General features: G+C 43.2%; 1 protein-coding gene across 1 annotated transcript in view; it reads right to left on the reverse strand.

Annotated features, from left to right (window-relative positions):
- The window catches only part of MPZL1 (myelin protein zero like 1), a 19,864-nt gene extending 10,011 nt beyond the window's left edge, over positions 1-9,853 (reverse strand). Inside the window, exons 1-3 of the mRNA XM_008631521.2 lie at positions 9,527-9,853; positions 5,741-5,954; positions 1,134-1,266 (exon numbers count right to left, since the gene is read on the reverse strand). Of these exons, the coding sequence (XP_008629743.2) occupies positions 1,134-1,266; positions 5,741-5,954; positions 9,527-9,838 (659 nt within the window). The 5' untranslated portion in view covers positions 9,839-9,853. The remainder of the gene's footprint in view (positions 1-1,133; positions 1,267-5,740; positions 5,955-9,526) is intronic.
- Between the last annotated feature and the right edge of the window lie 13,976 nt (positions 9,854-23,829).

Consider the following 23,829-nt stretch of genomic DNA (forward strand, 5'->3'; position numbering starts at 1 on the left):
AGACACTGGAGAGCAGGTCAGTGGGAAGCAGGGCAAGCAGGCCACCTCAGGCACACTGCTGGTGCATGACACTGCAGGGTTCTTTTCAATTCTTAGGGGAAGGACACATGCAGAAAGGGAAAACCAGGCTTTCCACACAATTTTGAGCACACACAGCCACCCTCGCTGTATTTAGCCTTACCATTGGGCAATAGCCAACTCACTTTGTCTAAGCTCTCCGACTGGGAAAAGGACAGGGCAAAGTTTAATTTGGAAATCCCCACAATCTTACTTTTGGAGTTATTTTCTTTTATCCCACAGGCAACCCAAAGAACCTGCAATAAGCAGGAATATTTGTTGGGCAAAGAACAGAAGAAACTTGTATGTTTTGGGGTTGTTTCTACGACTACATACATAATTTTCATTCTTTCTTAGAAAAGCAAGTTACCAGCTAATTAGAGAGGAGAAAAAAGGAAGCACCTCCTCCACCAGCAGCAAGTTTCATCACCACAGGACTCTAATCTGCCTTTGTCAGTTCTTGTGACTTTTTTATATGCCCACTCAAAGAACTGTGCTTCACTTTGGAGTTTTCCTCCTAACGCTACAAACCCTGCAGGGATGGTAACAGTTAAGGCAAAACAGACAGTGAATGAGAATGGATGCAGAGTGGCTACTCCTTCCTTACTTTCAAGTAGGGTGATGAAGGGGGTTTTGGCAAGTATACTCCGGGCTTAGGAGGAAGGCACTGGCAACAGAAAAATCAAGTCCTAATATCAACACACAGCATTCCTTAAAAGTGCATGTGTGGTGCTTTTCCTTTAGAAGTGGAAAGGAAAGTAGAGCTGGAGGGAAGGGGAACAGACCAGAGCTAGGGGATCTTGGATTAAATGCTCTGAGGGCATATATCCTTGTGTTTGGGGATCAACTTCAACACCTAGTGATTTTCAGGTGCAACTCACGGTCAGTAGATCTGTTCAAGCACAGTACAGAGGTAATCACTAAAGGCAGATGGTCAGAGTTCCACATGACCATATCTACCTCTAGCCATGGTTGCCAAGGCTTGGCTGAAACAACTCCTACCCCCCTTAAATCCCTCCCTCTGATCCTGCTGCTGTTCCTCACATCAGCCACGGGTGAGGAGGGAGATCTCTTACCCAGAGTATCGTTTTTTAGAGTTGTTCTTTCTGATGACAAGACACACGACAATAGAGATGAGCGATGAGAGACCTGTAACCGTACCGATGGCTATCCCTGCCACGGTGGCAATGGGGAACGCAGGCAGGCTGTCTGCGGAGAGAAGGGAGAAAACATTCAACTCTTCTGCATTCCCTGCTCAACAGAACTGCAAACCACAAATGCCCTTGAGCCTGGATTCCTTTAGAGCAGAAGGCACTAATGTAATACCCAGAAATTACAGCATGCAACCTAAGTGGCAGTGGCAGCAGGCAGCCAGCAGAGTAACGTACGAACAGAGCACACACCAGGAGTGTTCTTAATGTCACCGTCCTTCAGGAGAGAGCTCATGTTGAACCAAAGGTTTTTACATGTCAGGGAACACAAGTGACAATGAGGACAACCCTGTCTCATTTTGTATCTGAAGGGGATGAAAAACCAGGTTACAGCCATCTGGCAATTCCCAGCGAGATCAACAGGAAAAGGCAGGCACGCCTGAAAGCAGATTTGGACACAGCACATCGCTAATCCACTAGGAGTGCTGAAGGCTGGGTGTTCTCCAGGGAGCATGCAGCACACAGCACAGTTCCTACCAGGACCACTCTTAGCAGGGTTTATACATGACTCTGGTGTCTCAAAATACAACCCTGCACATTTTTATAGACTCATTTTTTTTCCCTTCTTAAGTCAGGATCATTGCACAATACCAGGAAAACACATAGAAGAACACAGTATTGCTTTACTCACGTCTTCCCTAATATTATTTTGGGGGAGAGTAAGCCAAAAAAGAGCAGCCAGAAATAAAAGCCAATCAGAGAATGAGTACAAAATACTTACAAGTCAAAGAATACACAGACTACCATTACAGCTTTTCCCAGCAAGAAACAAAGTCCCCTCCTTCCCCCCACATTGTGTTTAACACAAGGAACATCTTAGGCCAGAGAGTTTTTTACAAGACTCCATGCTACACTAGCTACTTGTACCAAATATAAATGAATCAGCAAAAGATCCAACAGGTAAAACCTACACCTATGTAGAAAAATTCCTCTCAGACACTTGCATCTGATCATCACAGAATTGTTGAGGTTGGAAGGGATGTCTTGAGATTGTCTAGTCCAAACCCCTGCTTAAGCAGGGCCAAGTAGCACAGTTTGCTCAGTACTCTGTCCACTTTGGATTTGACTGTCTCCAAGGATGGGAGACTCTTCAGGGAACCTAGTCCTAGCATTCAACCACAGTAAAAATGTGGGGTTTTAATTGCAGACGGAATTTCCTGTGTTTCAACTTATGCCAATTGTCTTTTGTCCTGTCACCAGGCACCACTGAAGAGCCTGGCTCAGTCTTCTTTAGGTGCTATCAATGTACGTAAATACCTGGTGAGAGGATTCTCCTGAATCTTTCTTCTCTTTTGCAGGCTAGGTCACCCCTCCTTCTCTTCTCCAGGCCAGACAAACCCAGCTGCCTCCATTTCTCCTCACATGAAAGGTGGAACAGTCCCTCAACCGTGGTTGTTGCCCTTTGCTGGACTCATTCCAGCAGGGACCACAGACCAGCAGTACCCCAAAGCAGAAGCATCATACTGAGAAAACAGGGCTTACATTTAGTCCTCTTCCTTTTGAATTCAGTGATTTTCAGCAGAAGGGCTACCTGACTTCTGGCTTTTTCCACTGATCGTAACACGATTCAGCCAAACAGCACAGCAGCAGCTTTCCTGGCTCTCCCATGTGAGATGCCAGTTCACAGCAATATGGGAATTCAGAGTCTTAGTAAGAAATTAAGTATGAAGATATGAGTGCCACAACCTGGAGGAAGACATTCTTTCCAGAACCCTTCAGCAGCCCAGGGATCCATCTGCTATTAAGGGAGTCCTACAAGTGGTAATATTTTTCAGATATGTAAGATGTGATTGTATTTGAGGCCCATGCAAAAATGAACTGATTTATTTTGAGGCATGTAAGGAGTTCCCTAGTTTCTGTGCTTTTTCACCTCTCCTAAAGTGCAGGGATAACTGTTTGCAAAAGCATCAAAACAGACATGCATTTCTGATAGCAGACCAGCTGCTGCCTTGTACACCAGAAAACACACACACTTCATCAGAGCAAGAAAGCAAGTGACATTTCACAACTATAGTGAAGAATATCTGCTGAAAGAATGGCATTAGAACTCTGATAGTTTTGTCACTTCTTCGACTCATGAGGGTTTTTTTGGTTGCTTGAATCTGAGTGATGGACAGCAGTTAAATTCTGTTAACAAAGCTTTATAAGACTGTATTAAAAAATGCTAGCGTTTGCATGTGAAACTAAGAGCGTGGCTTTACTGCTTTTCAGAAAATGGTCCCTATTTTTTCCAATATTCTCCAGTATTCCACATGCTACAGCTACATGAATTCCTCATAAGCACTTCCAGAGCAGCCAATGACTTCATTGTAAAAGACAGTTCCAGCTACATAACCAAACACCAGCTCTGAAAGCCAATATTTAAGTTAACAGCTCAACACAAACCAAAAATCCAGCCATTCAGAGAACACTTTTCACTAACTGGCACTGAAATTCAGAGCAATTTCCATTTCATTGAGACCATGTCAGTATCAGTTTTATGAAACAGACAGGAAAGTGAAGTTTCCATTGCTCCTAAGTGTAAAGATTTTCTTACCATTCCAATTTTTTTCCCCATGTGTGCTCAGACTAAAGATGGATCACCTCCAGGTAACACAAGCTGTCTTGAACACAGTGTTAAGCAGCTTCCTATTACAAGTAGGGTCAGCCTAGTGTAAGAACTTGGAATTCCCTACAAATTTCTGTTGTTTAGGCTTTTGAATGGTAGTCCTTTCCAGATTCAGATACTCTACTGAAAAAGCAGTCTTGCTTTTCATCCCTGCCAGTAGGATTGTTCCAACGTACTTGATAGAGCTGTTTGTGCAAACACCATGCAGGTACTGCAGTGAAAATCACCTGGGTTAGTTTCGCAATTTTTAAAAATTAGGCCACCGTGGAACTTGTTAAATGTTTAATGCAAAACCTAGAACTAACCTATCATCTATTAGATCATTTAAATGTGCAAAGAATGAATGTGCCTTTGAACAATTTACAACAGTTCAGAACAACAATTCAGAAATATTAGATGTATACATAGTAAAAAAACAATATGCAAAAGTGCCATCATGTATTTATTTGAAAATTTAATTTAATTGAAAAAATTTAATTAATTTAATTGAAAAAAATTTGCTCCAGCTCAGTTCAGGATAAGTTTTCACAGACAGCTGAAGACAATTGTTGCAGCATTTTTCTGATGGTGAGAAGTATTTCAAATACAGTGCTCCATTCAGAATCAGTGAGATTCTCTTGTCCAGATGTCTCACCTACGGGGAAGCCAGCATGCAAGACTGTCAAAAAGTATCAGCTGAAGTAGTGCACTGAAGTCAGTCCTCACTTGCTTAACCTGGGTTAAAATCTGAAAAGGCTTTGCCAAGACAGCCTGACTTTGCCAAACCAGCAGCTGCTTTACTGCTTCTTCATAGTGACAATCATTGGGGGAAAATAAACAGACCCTATTTTACATAGGCTTCAGACTTCCAAGAAACAGAAAGTTCTAAGTGATGGCTGGACCTCCAAGGGTCCCACTCAACCCAAACTGTTCCATGAAGAGAAAAGTTAGATATAGACCTTGCCTACGTAAGAACTTGGAATGACCTCATGAGCAATGTCCAGTTAGGACACACAGATAGGTATCTTCCCTAACATATTGAAATCTAATGGAATAGCAGTATCAGCATTGCCATTTATGAATTCAACATTTATTCTTGTCCTTCCTAAATTATAAATTTGGAAATGCAATTACTGTAACAATCATTTCATTGTACAGAACATCACATTTTGGCTGACCTCCAACTTTGGTAGAACAATCAAATGTTTTGGATGATCAAAGGAAATAAAGAGCCAAATTGACAAACAGAATCTAAGTGCTCTTCAACTGGGACAGACGTTACCAAACGCTAACGAGAAGCCTCATGCCACTGCCATGCAAGTAGCCAGGCCCTAAAATTTGTAAGAGCCACCATGGTTTCCTTAAGAACACCTGAGTAAAAGAGGCTGAATGCACATCCAATACAAACACCTTTGCATGGAACACAGCAGCATTTCACTTTCTGTATGTTTGGGCCAGATTTATAGTTTTGCATTCTATTATATATACCAGAAGGGTTTCAAAAAGGAAAGTCTGCTACTTTTTCTCCTTGCTCACCAGATTTCACCCTAACCCTTGATGCAGCATAATGCAGGAAATATATTCATAGAACTTCAAAATGAGAAGACATTTTCATCAAGCCTTCCATCAGCTTTTGCTAATAATTGTTTTAACCACAGGAATTAATGGGCATAGAGGAAAAGGGTATGACATAGAGTTTTTAAACAGCTGACAGATACTGGTTCCATTATTAGGACCTGGAAGAAGAGAATTAAAAAACCAGTTGCTCCCTCCAGGCTACTCCCCCACCCCCAATAAAGGTGATATAGACAAGGAATGGAGGGGCAAAAAAAAAAAAAAAAAACCAAAACAAGTGAGAAGGAAAAAAATCATATAGGGTGAATACCTTTCTCCACAACTCTAACTCGGATTTCTCCTGGTTTGACAACAATGTCAGGTGGGTTCTTGACATCGCAAATGTACGTGCCGTTGTCCCGGAACTGCATGTTTGATATAGTGATAGAAGCATCTTTCTTGTTAAGATCTCCAGCCCAAGTGATCCTGTCTTTAAATGGTATGTCCTTTCCAGGGTATGACTTTCCATTAGAGTAATAGAAAAACTGCAGTCAAGGAAAAGAGGATATAAGAACAATCCAATTAGCGATTACGGAGCTACCGTGCTTCTCTCACTGTTACAGCATTCTCCCAGTGCCAACTGTGTTATACACAGCCAGCAGCTGAAGTTTTTCTCCTCCTGCCTCACCACTTCAGTCTGCCTTGTTGCCTCTTGGTCACGTAACCATGCTTGTACCTCAACCATACCAGCACAAGAGACTGCAAGTTTCAGTTTTCTGTTGGTTTTGATTTGTTTTGTGGATGGATTGGTAGGGGTTTTTTTTCTGTTTTGCAGACAAGGAGGTGGGGGAAAGAGAAAAAAACCTAGTAACCTGGTAATAATTGAAGGATAAAACAGCCCTGGAACACAGCCATCAGTCTTTCAGGCACAAGAAGCTGCCTGCATCCTAGCAGAAAAAGGATATCGAGTTTCCTATCTTGTGTTTTGCTGTTTGTTACTTGCAACTAAAGCACAGCTAAATTAACATGCAACACTCTCCCTTCCTTCCACCCCCTCAGAAAATCCCATGACCAATTTAGAGGATATCTAGCTGTTTTCTAGAAACCTTCAGGTAACTAAATATAACTGTTTCCCAGTTTTTAAGTGACTAAGCTGCACATTGGCTCTGCACTCCCTATACATGACCAAAAATCTTTGAAGAATAAACCTCTTTAGTACAGACTAAGGAGAAACCGAGTATTTCCTAACAATACCTTCCCAAAATTGCAATTTACAGCAGTAGAAGTGCATTGACTTCTACAGGACAACTCTGCTTTCCAACACATGGGATACCCTAAGAGAGGCATCAGGGCTGCAGGAGAATTACAAGAGCACATTCTTTCTTAATTGGACATCCTGCAAGACAGCAAGACAAACCTAATCAAGAATCAACCTGAATTCCCTTCAGTTCAGTCTCCAGAGAATGACGAAAGAAATTTAAGACAATATTCCAGCTTCCTCTTTCTCCTGCCTTATTTACAAACCAGTGTCTCTGCAACAGAGCAGACTGCCTACAAGACAGTCATATTTCCCTTCAAGTCATCTCCTGTCCCTTTTCCCTTTCCTGCCCTTGATCTCAGGCTTGCTATTCCAACACCGTCTCTATCAGACCTGCGCTCTGAGTATCAGGCCTTATCACTTGGCAGCACAAACCTTGTCCTGATCAGGTATGTGCACATCATGGCCATCTGTCATGCTGCAGTCAATCTTGTTTGTTGTCTACAGATTAACATAAATCCAACAAACTATTTCATGCGGTAGGAAGTTGGCAAGCACAATGCTGTCAACATTTTGGAGGGACTCTGCATCAGTCTGCAGCTTTTCCAGCTGGATTGTAACCTTTAACACAGCAGCACTGCATTAGCACAGGGGAACTCATCCCACTGGAAGTCTGGAAGCCCAGAGGCAGATTCCTCAGCTCTCTAGATGTTCTCCCCTGGGGAAGGAGAAATCACAAAGTAAAATATGTCCTGAAACACAAGCTAAGTGATTCAAGCCATCCCTTGCCTATGGTGGAGTGGCTTAATATGAGACTTCTTTGAACATGTGGTGAGGGAAGGAGACAAGCAGGGGAAGCTCCCAGTCCAGTCAGCCTCACCACATGGCCACAAGATTGCCAGTGTGATTCTAAAGGGGCACAGGACCATCCTTGTCAAGAGAAGCGTGGGCTTAGCTCAGACATAAGCTGACCATGAGATTGATCTTTCAAACTCACACCCACCAAGCTATGCAATACCATGACTTGAGCTCATAAATAAACATCCCCTCTATACCTTCCCCAGACCCTCAAAAGAAGCAGGGAATCAACATCAAATTGTGCTGGGTCACTTCTGCTCAAAGATAATTTGCTTTTCTCTCAGTTGTGCTGATAGCTACAGCCAAGTAGAACACCTGAACTGACTTCAAGTCCAAAAAAAATGTTATGTGCTGAAGCTGTATTCCTACAACTGGACAGTGATGCAGAAAGGGAATGGCAAAACAGGATATATGGGGAGCGGAAAACACACAAACAGATGGCTTCTCTTCACCCATCCTGTTCCACACCGGCAGGAAATGTGCCCTACTTCTGTAAACTAATGCCCAACTACTGCTTTGGATTCCCAATGGGAAGAGCTCCCTCTTCAAAACTAAGTATTTATTTCACTGAGATTCAGAAGCTCGTTCTTCAGAGCTCTATATACTTAAGAAGATGGTTTTGACCGTCTCTGCTCTGAGCATTGAAGGGCTCCCAGAGTTTAAATGAGCTCATGCCTGTAGCAGAGGGAAGGAGACAAACACAAACAGGCTGAGCAATCTGCTGTCCCCACATCTTCAAAGCTGCCCCACAGTTCCTTCTTCTGCTTCCTCTAAATTCTCACTCAGGACAAGGAACAAGAAAGAAGCAGAAGTGTCTGAGGAGGAAGAGGAAGAAGACAGCTATCAACCTACCAAAGCCATTTCTTTGAACATTCACATCCAAAGGATCTGAGCCTACTTGGGCCCAACATACAGGAAATGAGCAATGACAAATATTTGCCCAAGTTCCTTGCTAGCCTGATTTTTTACTTGTCAAGTAACTATAATATGAGGATGTAACTGCTTACTGATTTGAGCTATTCAATTCTGTTCTGAAACCAGGGAGACTGGTCTTACTCTAAACCCTTTCAAACAGAGGCTATACAGTACACAAGCAAAATAAACAACAAGCACAATACGCAGTGTAACACTACAATTACAGTGGTAATTCAAATTCTGCGACTGCAATATTCAGTCAAATGCCAAAGGATAGAGGATTTACAAGATTCCTAGATGCTAATCTACTTCATATGATGCCATGATGATTTTTTTGCCTTTTCTTTTATATACCTTTTATATATCCTTTTATGTATCCTCAGTGCTTTTAGCATGCGTACTTGTAATTCCTTAAGCCTGATAACTTAGCACAGTCCTAATATTCCATTAAGCCAGGAGACCAAACATCCTGGAGGCCTCGCGGTTGGGGCCAGAAAGTCCTATGCTACCCTGAGAAACCAAGGTCTTCTCTAGAACACATCCTGTAAACCAAGATAGGCCCACCCAGGGGGGAATTCCTCAGGATGGTGGGATATCACACTATTCATTTAAGCTTCTCAGTGGGGAATCTTTGATAGATATGCTAATTTGCAAGGCCTATGAATTGTATACATGATCTATCGTGTGTGTGCATTTCAGCGCATTCCACCTGGAAGTGGTGCACCCTAAATAACATACATAAATATCAAGGTAAAAACCCCTTTTCCCTTAAACCGTGTTTGGTTCTTAATTTTAAGACCAGGGAAAGGCAACACATACATACAGCTTCCATACCAACACTCCTCTCCTAAGACTATTTTGTGTATTTTGTGGTCACTGCACACTCCAGTCTTGGCAGAGATCTAGCAGACTGCAGTATTTTTATACAACTCCAAAAAAGCCCCCTAAAATCACAGTGATGGAGACAAGGCACACGGAAGGAGGCCCCAATCCGTATTTGCTTGCTCCTTAGAACCAACTAGAAGACCACTGCTCACCTATCCCATCCCCCCCTCCCAGGTCTGCTCCCCTCCAGCCATTCCTTACTGAGATACGAGTGGCTGCTCCCTCTGGTTGAAAGCTCCAGGAGACAGATGCTGCGCTGCTGATCACTTCTACGGATGTGAATGTGCATGGGAGCTTTGCGTCCGTCCCGTTCTCCACAAACATCTCCTCCGGGGTGTTGACCTCTACTGCTGATACTAGGACTGCATGGGAAAGGTAAAGAGAAGAAAGAAGGATAACAAAAGGCATCAGTGCTGCTTTGAGAATCAGGAAGTTCACATCAGACTGCCTAGAAGGGGAGAAGAGAAGAGGCATCAAAAACTCCTGGACCAAGTGTTTGCACAGACATTGCATTATACCTGCAATCGAACAAGTACAGAGCAGGCCAAGTATATATTCACTTCTCCTTCCTTCTATTATCTGTGACAGGATGTTTTCCACTCACAGATGTTTCCTCTACAACACTTTGTGGAAGTAAATTCTATGGCGCAAATGATGAGTTTAAAACTTTTTCGTACTAGCTGACAGCAGACATTGTAATAGTTAAGCCTCATCAGAGGAACTAACAACCTGGCCCAGCTATTACTCAGTTTCCTCTCTGGCACACATCTTGTTTCCTATCTCCAGTTTTTCCTAGCTGTAAGTAAAACAAAAGCTCACCTCCAAAAAGCTGAGGATCAAACTTCTCTTGCTTCCAGCTATGCCATCTACTCCTGCTCTCTGCCACGCTCCAAGGTCTCTATCTGCACGGCCTCATAAATAATCACTTGGTTATAGTTCAGAAGCATGAGAGTAGTTTAATTTTTTTCTATCTTAACTTAAGCACAGTCAAAACAGCAAGCAGGCCACAACCACCCCCCAAATTTAAAGTAATCAAGGTTAATATTGTGCTTGTACTGGTAGTTTTCCTAACAATAAGGTAAAATTCATCATGATTCCAAAGACGTGTTGAAGATACTGTTTATCTGGCACCTTCCAAACTGCCAGTGTGCTATCCTTATCCAGAATTAAGCAGATACATCTCATTCAAGTTTATGGTGAAAAACAAAGCAGGATCTTGTGACATCACAAGAGAATGTCTGTCAGGGTTCATGTCATATCCACATGAAAGCAAAAATCTTGTCAAGTCAGTGTGGGTGGGTGCACATGTGATGTGTGTCCCTGATACTTCAAACGTAAGTTTTGATTTTTATTAAACCATGATTTTCAGCATAGAGGTGGTAACAGCAATCTACTTCCATTCACAGGATTCTATGTTTCTGGGCTCCAGTACCTTAAATCCCCTTGTTAAAAGAGGAGAACAAACCTTTCTGCTCCATCAGTACCTCAGCTGGTTTGTTTCTCAGCTTTGAATAAAGAAGCTCAAAGTAGACAAACCAAACAGAAAGATGCAAGTCAAAGACTGCTTAAATAAAAAGAAAGAAAATAAAAACCCTCCTACATTAGTCCTTAAATCATGAGGTTTGTGCTTTTAGCCAGTGAGAGCAACCAGCTCAGCAGCCTTCAGAAGATGGACAGCAAAGATCTGACAGAATGAGTGCGCAAGCATGGATGGGAGAATTGAGCACACCACAGTAATTGCAATAACCAAAACCAGAAGAAACCACCAATCACCAAACCAAACAATTCTGCTGTTCAGAGTCCACACTGTTCACTTCCAAAATTCAGTAACTCCTCAGTCCCATCAGGTTATCTCTGACACCTCAGACTCTCTTGTCATCACTGCTCTCATTTCCAAGAGAAAAAGAACCCTAAGGGGGTGGGGAGTAGGGGTGGTGAATTTTCATAATGATGTTCTATCAGAGCTTCCTTTCTCTTGAACATACTCTGACTATGGGCCAAAAAATATTCTTTTCTAAAACAACTACCAAATATTTATTTGGAACATACAAAGACTCCTAGCAATCAAATTAAATTAACTGAGAGCTGCTGTGCTTTATGTATTTTTTCCAGCTAATGGTGTAGAAAAGAGAAATAAAATAAAATAAAATCCATTGTATTAAGTCCAAACCACAGAACAAACCTCCCTTTCAAGCATAAAACAAGCAAGATGCCCTCAGTATTTGTGTAGGAAGAAAAGAGCCTGCACAGACATTGTCTGCTTGTACATGGTACAGAGAACTCCTTGCCACACACAGGCAGTGGGCAGTACAGATCTGCCTAATCTAAAGAAGTCACTGTTCTAACTCACTAGAACTGTAGTGAAGCAAAAAAAGAAGAAAGAAGACTTCTCCCTACTTCTTCCCTAGTATGGGAAGGAAGGAACTATGTAATCCTGTACAGATATTTCGATCAAGTTTAATTTTCATCTGTCCTATTGTTGGCTCAATTTCATGTTCTTCTTTGCTGATTTTCTCCCCTCTGCCTCTTTCACTGCTTCAAAAATATTCTTCCTGCTTCTGTTGCCTTACAGCATGAGACACAGGCTCCTTAAATCATAACCTGACTGTTTGGTAGAGAGACACTGACACAACTTTTGTCAGTTTTCACCCTCAGCCCTCTAATCCCATACTTTTACTGATATGGTGGCTGTTTCCACTACCTTGAACTCTTTGGCCTCCTCTGTCCTAATAAAATCCACATGGATCATCGCCAGCTCTAGCTCTTTTCCTCCTCTTTCCACATTTATCAGGATTACATCCACCTTCCAGCTCCTCCATCTATTTAAATATTTCAGTTGGAGAAAGTTGAGTTCTGAGTCATATTTCAGTCACACTTACCCACTGCTCTATTCCTCAAGCTTACCCAGCCTTAGTTTCTCTCAAGAGGAAAAAATTATCACAGGAAACTGTCTGAGAGAGAAGAGTGCTTTAGGAAGGGACGGTCTGCAAGGTACATAGGGCAAAAGTAAATATTTGCTCTTCTCCCATGCATCCTCCTTGATCCCATCACCCTGTCCAACTGCCCGTAGCCCCAGTATTTCCTTCTGAACAGCTCATCTGGCCTTCAGCTGCTTTTCTTCTTTTCAGCAGAAAAAATGCTTCTATTTTTCTCACCTATCATCAAAATAATTTAGGAAAAACCCCCACCTGTGCCTCTTCAGCCATTTCTTTTAAATCCCTAGGGTTGTTTGAGCAGTTTTACTCCAACAACAAGAACTCTCTCTAGCTCCATTTTCAACCACCACACTTCACTGAAAACTCTCCATCCACAGCTTCCTTTTCAGACAATCCTCCTACTCTTGAAATAGGACAAGGCACTCATATTCTTACTAACTTACTAATCTTCCTTACTAATCTTTTCTTATTTTTCCCACCATGGATCTTCATTCTTCATCAACACTCTCTCTATTCTCAGGTCTCTCTTTCCTCAGTATCTTGCCTCAGAGATATCATCTGCAAAACAAGTTCAAGCTCCCATCACAGCATGGACTACTCAGATCTGCATCTCTGCTCAGGATCTGTCTCCTTATGTTCAAAGAACAGCCTCAGTCTGACATCTTTGTCAATGCTACGTTGTCAGCTCACACTAAACAGGACAAAAGCACAGTTCATTTCTTCCCCCAGAGCCCTCCACAACTGCTTTTACCACCACACACCTGCCACATGTCTCTCCAACTCAACACCTATGCAGCACCTCTGACTCTGAACTCTTCCCAGGTCAAGGCAGAGTCTTTCAGAGCTTCCAGTCACCTGTTCAGCCGACACCAGACTAAAACCTCCAGTTTGTACCTTGGCCTTTATTATTGTCATGTCCTTTTTGCTCTGGACAGATGGACAGTAACAGACGAGTAAGTACTGCACTTCCTGGTAACCAAGCTGCTCCAAGGGTGACCCCAAGAAGAGGGAGACATCACATATGCCAGATCACTGCTTCCTTCCATTAAGTGACTGTTGACAATGGAGTACTCAACACATACTTGCCCAGAGCAAGCATTATTCATTATACAGCATTGCTACCGAATAATCAAATTTATTGACTTGATACTGTTTCAACTTCCTTGCTGTGAATGAACAGGACCTTCCTAACTGTGAAGGTGCAGCTCTCTCCAGGAGCTCACACAGATCTGAAGATGCAGAGCTGCTTGCCTTTCCTGTAAACCACCACCATGTCTGCCAGGGTACACAAAACCAGTGACAGAGCTTTCAGATAATGCAGCCTTGTCCCAGCTCACAACCCCCAGGCACTGTGCCATCACTGTGACTCTTCAGAATGGCAACCAAATACTGCTCTGAATCACCCCTGTGGAAGAAGCCTTTACAGTTACCAAGCAGCAAAGTATGGAAAGATAAGATCATTCAGAATGATAGCAAACAAGCATTCATAACCACAAGAGTTTGCATCTAGTTAGTTAACCAAAGTGTGTCATTAGCTTCCAGTGAGGCTAAGGGCGGCCAAGCTTAATGTTTTCACCACAGTAACATGAAGGACTGCTGCACTGCACTGTTAAGTGGATTGAACTGATTTCTTCGAAATGCAGTACAGCTTGATCAAAAAATTCTTAGAGAAGATGCCCAGTTGCTGTCTCCAGCACACTGATGGGAATTCTCCTCACAGGTGTCCTCTCCAGGACATCTCTGTCCAGCTCAGCTGAGACTGGCTAAGTCACACATGCTGGCACCTTGACCTGCACAGGAGACACAGCCTCCGTGACCTTACAGCTCAAACCGTGGGTCCTTCCTTCCCCTTGTCCACTGCTATGAGTGCTTCCATTCAGAGCTCGATTAAACACAAAGACATCCACATCATGGTCCAGTCCCCTCCCGAAACAATGTACAAGGTCAGGAGTTGACACAGAGGGTTACAGAGGCTTACAGACATTCACCCAGGCATGGCACAGTACTTTAACTGACACCAAGCACCCATCCCTGTTTCAGTATGAAGAGACTCTTGTCCCCAACCACATTATAGTATTGGTCTCATCCAAAACTTTTCAAATCCAAACTGTAGCACCTCCTCCTAAATGCTGTCCCTCAGGCTTGGGAGGATCTGCTCAAATCCTGCAAAATCCTTTCACTTCCTTTGAGCCCTCCAAAGCATTTGGTAACTGCATCTGTATAAATCCAGCAGTGCCTAAGCTGCCAGTGTTTGGAGATCAGTGCCTTTTGAAACTGAAGTCATCTTTTCCTACTTGTACTTGTATCCCCTGGTTGCTTATACTTGCCTCATAGTGATTAAAAAAAAATATTTTGGGCAAGAATTGTTTTTATTCTATATTTTTTACGTAGAAATATGGTTGACCATTTGGTTTGGTAGCATATCACAAAGAAATCCTTCTGTGCACCTAAGTTTTACACTAATTAACACATAGCTAATTAAAATTTCTTTGTAGACCACCGTTTCTACTGAGATCATGGATCCAATGAAAATGTTCTGTTAATTAAGGCTATGAAGACACCAAATAAACTCAATTCCCCTGGATTCAACTCAGCTTGATCACTAGGAGACCTAACAAGCCAAGAATGCAAACAGCTAACACTGTAATCACAGGCATCTTATTTCCACCAGCACAAACACAGCCCACGTGGAAACTTTCATCAGATTGCTAAATACTGGATGCTTATGGCTGCTACAGTTCCCATCCTACACCAGGAAGAGTGTTACACGCCCCTCCTCTTGAAATGGTTAATCATCAGTTTATTAATTAATACAAGCAATTTGCTTTGCCTATCTTAAACACACCTGGTAATACAGCCATGTATGCAGTTTATAAATGAAGTCTCTTATGGATGAAAGGTCTTGACAAAATGACAGAAAATTCAGTGTATCAATATGTTCACTCTGGTCTCCCTAGCAGCCCAGAAGTTTCATCAGAAAGGAGGATGTGGTTTTTTCTAATGACTAAGGGTCATAAGTCACAAAAACAATATATACTTGAGAATCAGTCCTTTCACTGAGATAATACTCTTACTCAATATCAAGTGGCTTGTGAAACACCTACTGTTGACAGCATTCTCAACTACAGCTGCATGGCATTTAGTTCTTTCTCCCACAAAGCAGATCCTCTGTACAGTCAGCATGAAACAACAGCAACCAGACCCCTACAAAACATCCCAGAAAACCAGAACTAAGTTATGGTCCCCAACAGCAACTACAGGCATTTATGTCCCCACAGACCATTTCTTCACTGTGCATAAAACACCTGGTGGAGAAACCTTAGCTTTCCTGCCTGAATAGACAGTAGACATGCCAAAATTGTTCCTCTGAAACTCCACGAGATCTGTTAAAGCATTCAGACCATGGACAGAATTTCCACACAAAGAATTCCTTCACATCATTTAGCCTTAACAGAGAAGTAGCACCCATGCCAGCAGTTCCACCTAGGAGCAGACCATGGTGCACTTCATAAGGACAACACACAAGTATTAAGAAGCCACCTGTGTCCAGCCCCTCACGGAGACTCTCCCTGCAGCCCCCCTGTCACCACGACCTTGATGTCTGCACTCCATACATTTACACAGGACACAAAGCAACACCAGCTACAGAAGTGATGACTATACAGAGTCACACCAACCAATCCTGACGTCTAAGTTTCAAAGCAACAAAAACTAAATTCCATTGCCTCAAAGGAAGACAGAAGAGTTTAATTTCATTCTCAAATACCAATCCACCGGAACAGCTTTCAGCTGCTGCCACAGCACCTCCCCAGGTTGCCAATCTTGTCAAGTAACTCAGGCTGCTGGAGGAAAGAGAGCTTCCTGTCTCCAGTAACACAGCCGGTCCTGCAGCACCCTACATCTCCAGGAATCAGAAAGCACAGCTGTGACACCCAGCCCATGAACACCTACCACCTCCTGTCACCATGCTGCTGGAAACCTTCATCCCCCAAGCAGAGACAAGCATCTGCTAACGCAACATTCGCTTTCTCCTGGCCTCTTTGCACATTCAGCTAAGCTCTGCCCGACTCAACAACGAGGGAAAAAATAGCATCTTGTCACCCCAAGTGAAAGGAAAGCAGTTTCATTGAGAAGTCTTAAGCAGGCTGTGGCTAAGCTGTCAAAGCAGACAATAACATCCATGTATGTCAGCCCTGCATACCTCTGTGCACCTACTTTGACAGGACTTAAAAGACTAAGACTTTAGAGTCGCCAAACTTTGGTGCCTCCTTCTCCTCCCACACTGCAGTCAGTTTTTGGCGTGTTCTCCTCCATATGACGCAGAGCTGCTCATTGTTCTGCCAAGGAGCAGGCAAAAGAACCTATGCTGAGATTTACTTTCAAAGCACAGAAAGAAACCAGAAATGAAGAACAAGCATGAGAAACACCCAAGGATGCCTGAGCTCCCTTGCCAGACAGGCCACAGATTTCTTGTTCAGTCCTGAGGAGATAATTTCCCTGCTGTATCACTCTCTCATCTCATAAAACAGAGATGCTTGTAAAGGTGCTGAGAACCATGAACAAGTAAGCGGTGTAGCTGCATGGCCTCATACCTCTATTACAGGATCAGTCATACGTCAGGTTTGGGCAGATATTTAGTCTTGAGGCAAGTAACTTCTAGTTGCTTCTAGTACTTTTCCCTGGGGATCACAAAGCAATACTTCCCTGCCTATGCTGCAGGCTGGGACACAAATCAGGAGCTCAGGTACTTTCCAAACCACACATCACATTTTTCTGTTCAACAGCCCTGAAGTGGTTTTCCTTCCATGCCCAAGTAAGTTTACAAGTGCTCAAATCCAAGTAAACAGTTCTTGTTGACAAAGCCAAACCAAAAGAGTGGAGAACTCAGCAGGCAAGTTATGCTGTTCAAAGTGCAAAGGGTAACTGGAACAGCTGATGGCAGCTATTCTACATCTAATCTTGCAGTACTAACAGAGTCACTAACAAACACAGCACATTATTTTCTGGGCACAAGGAAAGATTCCAGAAAATGGGAACTAAGATTACAAAAAGGCAGGAAAGACAGAAAAGTCTCCTTGAAATACACCAGGTTTTTCCCACAAATAGTGGCTTAACTAAAGAACTGAGAGAAGCTGGGTAGATATGCTCAACACATGGCAGAGAGAATTAAAAAGCATCCCACCATCACAAGCATTTCCTAAAATTGCTATAGCAATCTACTAAAACTGTCACAACTACTAAGGAGATGAGAGTATTAAGGATCAGAAGTTGTAGACAAAAAACACAACCAAACAGCAGCAAAGCCCAATCCCCCTGAAGTGGACAGTAGAGACTGACATATTGCTGGCTGGAACAAAAGCTCCCCTCCATGCTTTTTTTCTTTTTTTTTGGTTATTAATACTATCTCATGTGAAACTATGTTAAAAATACCAGTCGTGTTGCCAACTGTTGATGGCATGCAGCATCTTTTTGACAGAATCTATCATTAGCAGCATGGGAACTACCAATTTCCAAAACAAACTAGGCAGTAGAATTTAGTATGTGCATACATTGATTTCATGAGGAGCTACAGTGCAGAGCCTACATATCAGACATAAGAAGCTGCCCTTTTTGCGACCCTTTTACAATAATCAACCCACAAAGCTGCAACCAACTCAGTGACAACATAGCTACACACACCAAGAAACATCTGCAAAAGCTGCACTTTGAACCATCCAAGGTATTAGTAGCATTCCATGAACAGTCACTCCCACCTGTCATCATTCCTGAACCAGAATCGTGTCCATCTCTTGCAAAGTATTGCTATTTCCACCAGCCTGAAAGGTGAGCACAAGATTTTTTCCTGTGTACAGAGAGACTTGATTACAACCTATTCAATAAAATCCCGCTACCTAACTGAGCAAGAAGATAAGAGATAGATGAAATTAAGTCATCCAAGTGATTACCCTCCTCAGCTAACAGGGTATTCATGCAGCCAATCTGTTCTGGTGTGACTAGAGACTTACTTCAGCAGTTCAAGCAAATCCAAAGCCCTTGGAGGACCATATTCCTTAGTGATCCATGGACTGCTGAATGCCTGCAGCCAGCTCTGGCACCAAGCTTGCAGCAATCTCACACTTACTTGCTAACTGAATTGCTGAGCAAACTCACAACCGGCTATAACCTGCAGCAGCACAACCACAAAACCAAAAGGAAAAGCCCATGCTAAATATTTCAAAGCGTTGTTTCACAGGAATTTGTCAGTGGTGGTGCCAATTTAAATAGCTCACATGCACACTCAGAATGAGATGAATCTGATCAGGAACTAATCTGTGTTCAAAACAGCCCTTTCACCATTGTTTTCTTTTAAACCAGACCAACACCCTAGCCCAGTCCACTGTATACTGTTTTGTACAACTGAGGAGGGTTAGAAAGGACCAAGCAGGACCTGATTCAGCTGGTTCTTCCCAGGAATGCTTCTCTTGGGCGAAGTATTTATGGCCTCCCTGGCAGCACACTCTACATCACTTTCCCAGTTTACACATGTGGTCATTTGCAGAGCCATCCTTGGACTGGAGCAGCGCCTTCATCCACACCTGACTTTGTCAAGCAGCAGGGTAAGAAGCATCTCCGTGCAGCCATCATCTCAACACCTTCCACAGTGAAAGCATCAAGATCCTGCAAGACCTTGATCTGAAAACATCAAGACATAGTAACCAGATTTCAGACTCCTCCTGCACATACAGCTTTATGGAATTTATTACCAAGAGGGAGCCCTGTTCACCACCTTTCACTTGCACATGTTACAAAAACAAGTTACTGAATAACAGGTGGCTTGCAGCCAACTCTAAACGCCTCCAGCACTGGCCATTTCACCCACCTGGAGATGACCTGCCCTGATTTACCTCCATCTCATGAAGTGAAATGTGCCAACAGCCACCACTGACAACTGCTACACTGCCCAGAGCTTAACCTTCCTTTAGGGATCAGCATCTCAGTCTGACTGGAAACACTGAAGGGTAGGGTATAACCAGTGTTTCAGGGCAAGTTCCCTTCGTGCCCCTTAACACCATGTGTGTAAAACATCAGTAAATGCACCACAAAGCATCTTTTTCTGCAGGGTTGGAGGAAAGAGAGTTCACAAGAACAACCACAGCCTTCCTGTTCTCCTAATGCACTTTAAGCCAAAACCTAGCAGCAGCACCGAGTGGAAAGTGCCAGCTCAACAGATACATAAAAATGCAGAAGCTGAAAGGCACAGCAGCCAAAGGGAACAATATACAAGGACTGTGGGCTAACCCCAGCAGGCAGCTCAGCCCTGCACAGCCCCTCGCTCGCTCCCCCTGCTGCAATCAGGGACAGAGCTGGGAGTGTAAAAGTGAGAAAACTCGAGGGCTGAGATAAAGACAGTTTAATAGGGAGAGCACAAGCCATCACCCACTGCTTCCATCAGCAGGCAGGTGTTCACCATCTCCAGGAAAGCAGGGCTCTGTCAGGTGTAACAGTGCCTTGGAAGACAAATCTTGGAATTCCAAACAGCCCCCTTCCTCCTTCTTTTCCCAGCTTTTATTGCTGACCACGACTTCTGTGGTGCCCTCCCAACCCCTCGTGCACTCCCAGCCCAAATGCTATCAGGGAGGGGTGACAAACAAAAAAAGCCTTGGGAGGTGTAACCAATGCAAAACACCGTGGTCAAGGCTCTTTTCACCACAAGTCCAAAACTTAGCACAAGTTCCAAGCTACAAGGAAAATTAACTCTGTCTCAGCCAAAAATGAGTACCAATACAAATACAAATCTCATATAAACATTTTCAAGTAAAAAAAAAAAAAAAAAAAAAGGCTTTTTCTGAAAGTAACAGAATGGCCCTTTAAAGATAAAACAGATTGGGAGGAAAAACTGTATTTCAACCTGCTCAGCAAAAAATACTGATGTTAACCCTGGCTTAAGGTGGATTGCCACATCTTCTGTGCTATGGGTACTGCTTATTGCTAAACCCTAATCTGAGTAAACACTTGCTTTTCCACATGACTGCTCTTGGAGATAACACTGAATCACTGCAGTTAAAAGTTCCCCAAGTCTCTTTCCTAGCAGCAAAGCCAGTTCAGAACTTCTTGTCCTCTCCCGGCACAGCGCTCTCTTATACAAGACGTTCACATCCTCTCCATTGTGCTAATCACTTCTTGTGGGGTTCCACTAACCCAGACCAGCAAAGTAATAAAGACAAACAAACCACACACAACAACAAAAAAAAGGATATATGCCATAAGGATGTAAACGTTGTCACACCCAGAGCTTCCAGCTTTCTGATGTATTCCTAGGATATCCTGAGTTTGCATTCAGTAGCTCAAAAAATGTATTTTCTTGCATACAAGGCTGTTTATTTTGTTGATTACATGCAGGTGGTGGAAAGAGCAATGTATGCCACACACGATCAAACCACATCACATCATATCACACTTGGAGAACTCCCACTATGGCTGCTAATAATAAGCTTTGGATAGATGACCTGATGATGATCTATCTATATGGCACTTCTCCAGAAAAATAAGTCTTTAGAAACCACTCAGACCAAAATCTTTCAAAACAAACAGTACAAGACATCTGCCTTATAATACTAGGTTTCATTTTTTTGGTCTTCCATCTCAACTCTGTATGGGACACAGGACATCCACCACCAGTCTGGACAAGGTGGGTCCACAGACAGGCAGTGGAATTGCTGTTTAATACAATCAGTTTTAATTCAGATAACAAGTAACACAGCCACGCATGCTATTACTTACACAGAGGCTGAGACTGTTGGATGGCTGGGGCCAAGAAGTATCTGAACACTTTACGTCATTTTATCACCAAAACATTAAGGTACAGACTTTTCAACATATTCAAAAACAACTTGCTGCTGCTGCAAGTGAGGTGAGCTGAGAGGAGTTTATGCAGCTTTTCCCTTTGCAGAACCCACTGAGCATTGCAGGCAAGGAAGTCTTCCTACCTGCAGCATCAGTGGGCTGAGCTTAAAAGGACTAACAGCTTCTGACGGGGTGAATACAGGAATTCTGACTAAACCTGGCACAAGCACGAAGTGAGCATTGCAACCCTGACTTACACTGTTATTTTCAGGAAACATTTCAAGCAGCAACTGAAATGGGCTGGTGAGTTCCAAGCAGTAATAGGCACTTGAGCTATTTAACATCTCAATACTCTGCTTGTTACTGACCCATGTGTATTGTGCCCACAGTGCACTTGTATGAGTGTGTATCAAAGGGGTAGTAGGAGAAAATAAATTTTAAAAAAGATCAGGCTTTGTTGGTATCAAAAAGAATAATAAGAAAATATCTAGACATTTTTTGAGATTTTCAGGAGTAATCAGGCACCACCCTAATGTCAAACACAGGCAGGATACCACTTTAAGTCATACTTACATGGCTTACAAATGCACAATTGCAAAATAATCCATTTTCTTTATACTCTTGGCTGGTTGTTCCAGGCTCACTCATGCACAGAAGAGATTACACCTAGATTAACTACGTATGCTACAAAATGTCCACAAAATCACAGACAGCACATTTGACAATGATCCTTCATTCTTACAAGTAAATGAAGCAACTGGGTTTTCAGATGACTGAGCATAAAGAAGCAAGATGAACTCCTAACCCACACACGCAGGAGCACACAAGAAAATAAGCCTAGAATTGTGTTATCTGTGCTTAGCTGTGAAGCAACCGGGCTTGGCAGAGCAGGTTGTGGTGTTTAATGGGGCCTGCACAGCACAGCACCCTAAGCAATATTCCTGTCTCACTGCAGGTTATTGGCCACAGGAACAGACCTGCCAAGCAGCATATGAAGAGGCAGAAGAGCAGGCATGAGGCATGGCAGCCACGTGTGCAGCACATCACCCAGCTACACGTTACATCTGAGCGAGGGAGCAGCTACAGCCCTCTGCAAACACCACGTCTGCCCTTGCCAAAAAAGGCAGGTTTTGATTTCTGAACCTCTCATGAGGTGAAAATCCTGCATAAGGAAAGGGAATGGGAAAAGGGTCCTGGAAAAAACATCAGGAGCCAGAACGACACAGGGAAGAAGAAATGCACAGCCCTGATTACCCAGGACTCCTTAGCACCCCAAACTCTGGGGAAGGTCATCTTTTCCTCCCCATCACCAAACTCCTTTGAGTTCAAGAGGTAAAGAGCCTGCACTCTCATCACTTATTCCCATGCAGAGATGTAGACCTTGCTTTTCACAGCAGACAGGAGGATTAAGGATATGCAAGGAGAGAAGAAGCCAACACAGGAAGAAATTCAGGCCTTCTACAATAATCTACTACTCCCACCTACCCATAGCATTACTGTAGCTATGACCTTTTGTTGCAGTCAGGGGAAATATGATTCCTTCTTCTCTTGTCTCCATATGTATTTCCAAAGAGCTCAGTTTTACTGTAATCTATGCATATTTCACATCTACCTACTTAATTCTACTGTCTCTGAAGATACACAGCAAGCCTTAGCAATCTCTACCTCTTTATTGCAAAATGCAGTCATCTTAAATGCAAACAATGCCCTTTGGAAATAGATTTAGGAAAAGGAATACTAATAGGAATTAGATATTAGGAGGAAGTTCTTCACTGTGAGAGTAGGGAAGCACTGGAACAGGTTGACCAGGGAACCTCTGGATGCTCCATTCCTGGACGTGTTCAAGGTCAGGTTGGATGGGGCTCTGAACAATCTGGTCTAACGGAAGACGTCCCTGTCCATGGCAGCGGGATTGGAACAAGATCATCTTTAATGTTTGTTCCAACCCAAACCATTCTAAAATTCTATGAAATACGTTTTAAGTTCCTTACCACTCAGCACAGTGTCTTAATAAACTTCTTCCCAGACAGACTTACAATTTTACAGTTTTCCAGACATATGAACTGAGGAGGCTTCTTTAATGTCTCCTACTGAAGTACTTCACGAAGTTTTACCCACTAAGCAAGTGCTGCCAACCCAAAATATCCATCACTGGATATTCTGGGTATATGTGTACTGGATAGTCCCTCACTGTCCACGCCCAGCATCTACACACACTGAGCTGGCATGGGAAATGTGCACAACTTTTCGTGTCCAACTGATGTGTGGAACCCTCTGCCCTCTGAGAACATGAGCCTCAGCAGATTTAAGCATCACTCCTGCCATTCCTACCACTCCACAGCCTTGTATTCCTCACTCGAAATATTCCAGAACCATCTGGACGCAATCGTGTGCCATGTGCTCTGGGATGACCCTGCCCGAGCAGGGAGGTTGGACCAGATGACCCCACTGTGGTCCCTTCCAACCCGACCTGTTCTGTGATTCCGCACTTACTCTCCACCTATACGAGTCATAAGCGCATCATCTGACTGACATAATTCCCCCTCCACCCAAATACTTCGCCACTGACCGAATCAAGTCATTTACCACAACACCAGCGTCCCCATTCCCCGGTCACCCCGTGGCTCTCTCAACAAAGGCCACCGGCGTCCCCGGAGTGAAGAACCCATGGTGGTGCTGGGTCCCAGGCTGGGCTCGATGATCTCAGGGATCTTTTCCAAGCTAAAGGATTCTGTGGAACCAGCG

The sequence above is a fragment of the Corvus brachyrhynchos genome, unplaced genomic scaffold, assembly GCF_000691975.1.
Source record: "Corvus brachyrhynchos isolate BGI_N302 unplaced genomic scaffold, ASM69197v1 scaffold152, whole genome shotgun sequence".
Classification (NCBI taxonomy): Eukaryota; Metazoa; Chordata; class Aves; order Passeriformes; family Corvidae; genus Corvus; species Corvus brachyrhynchos.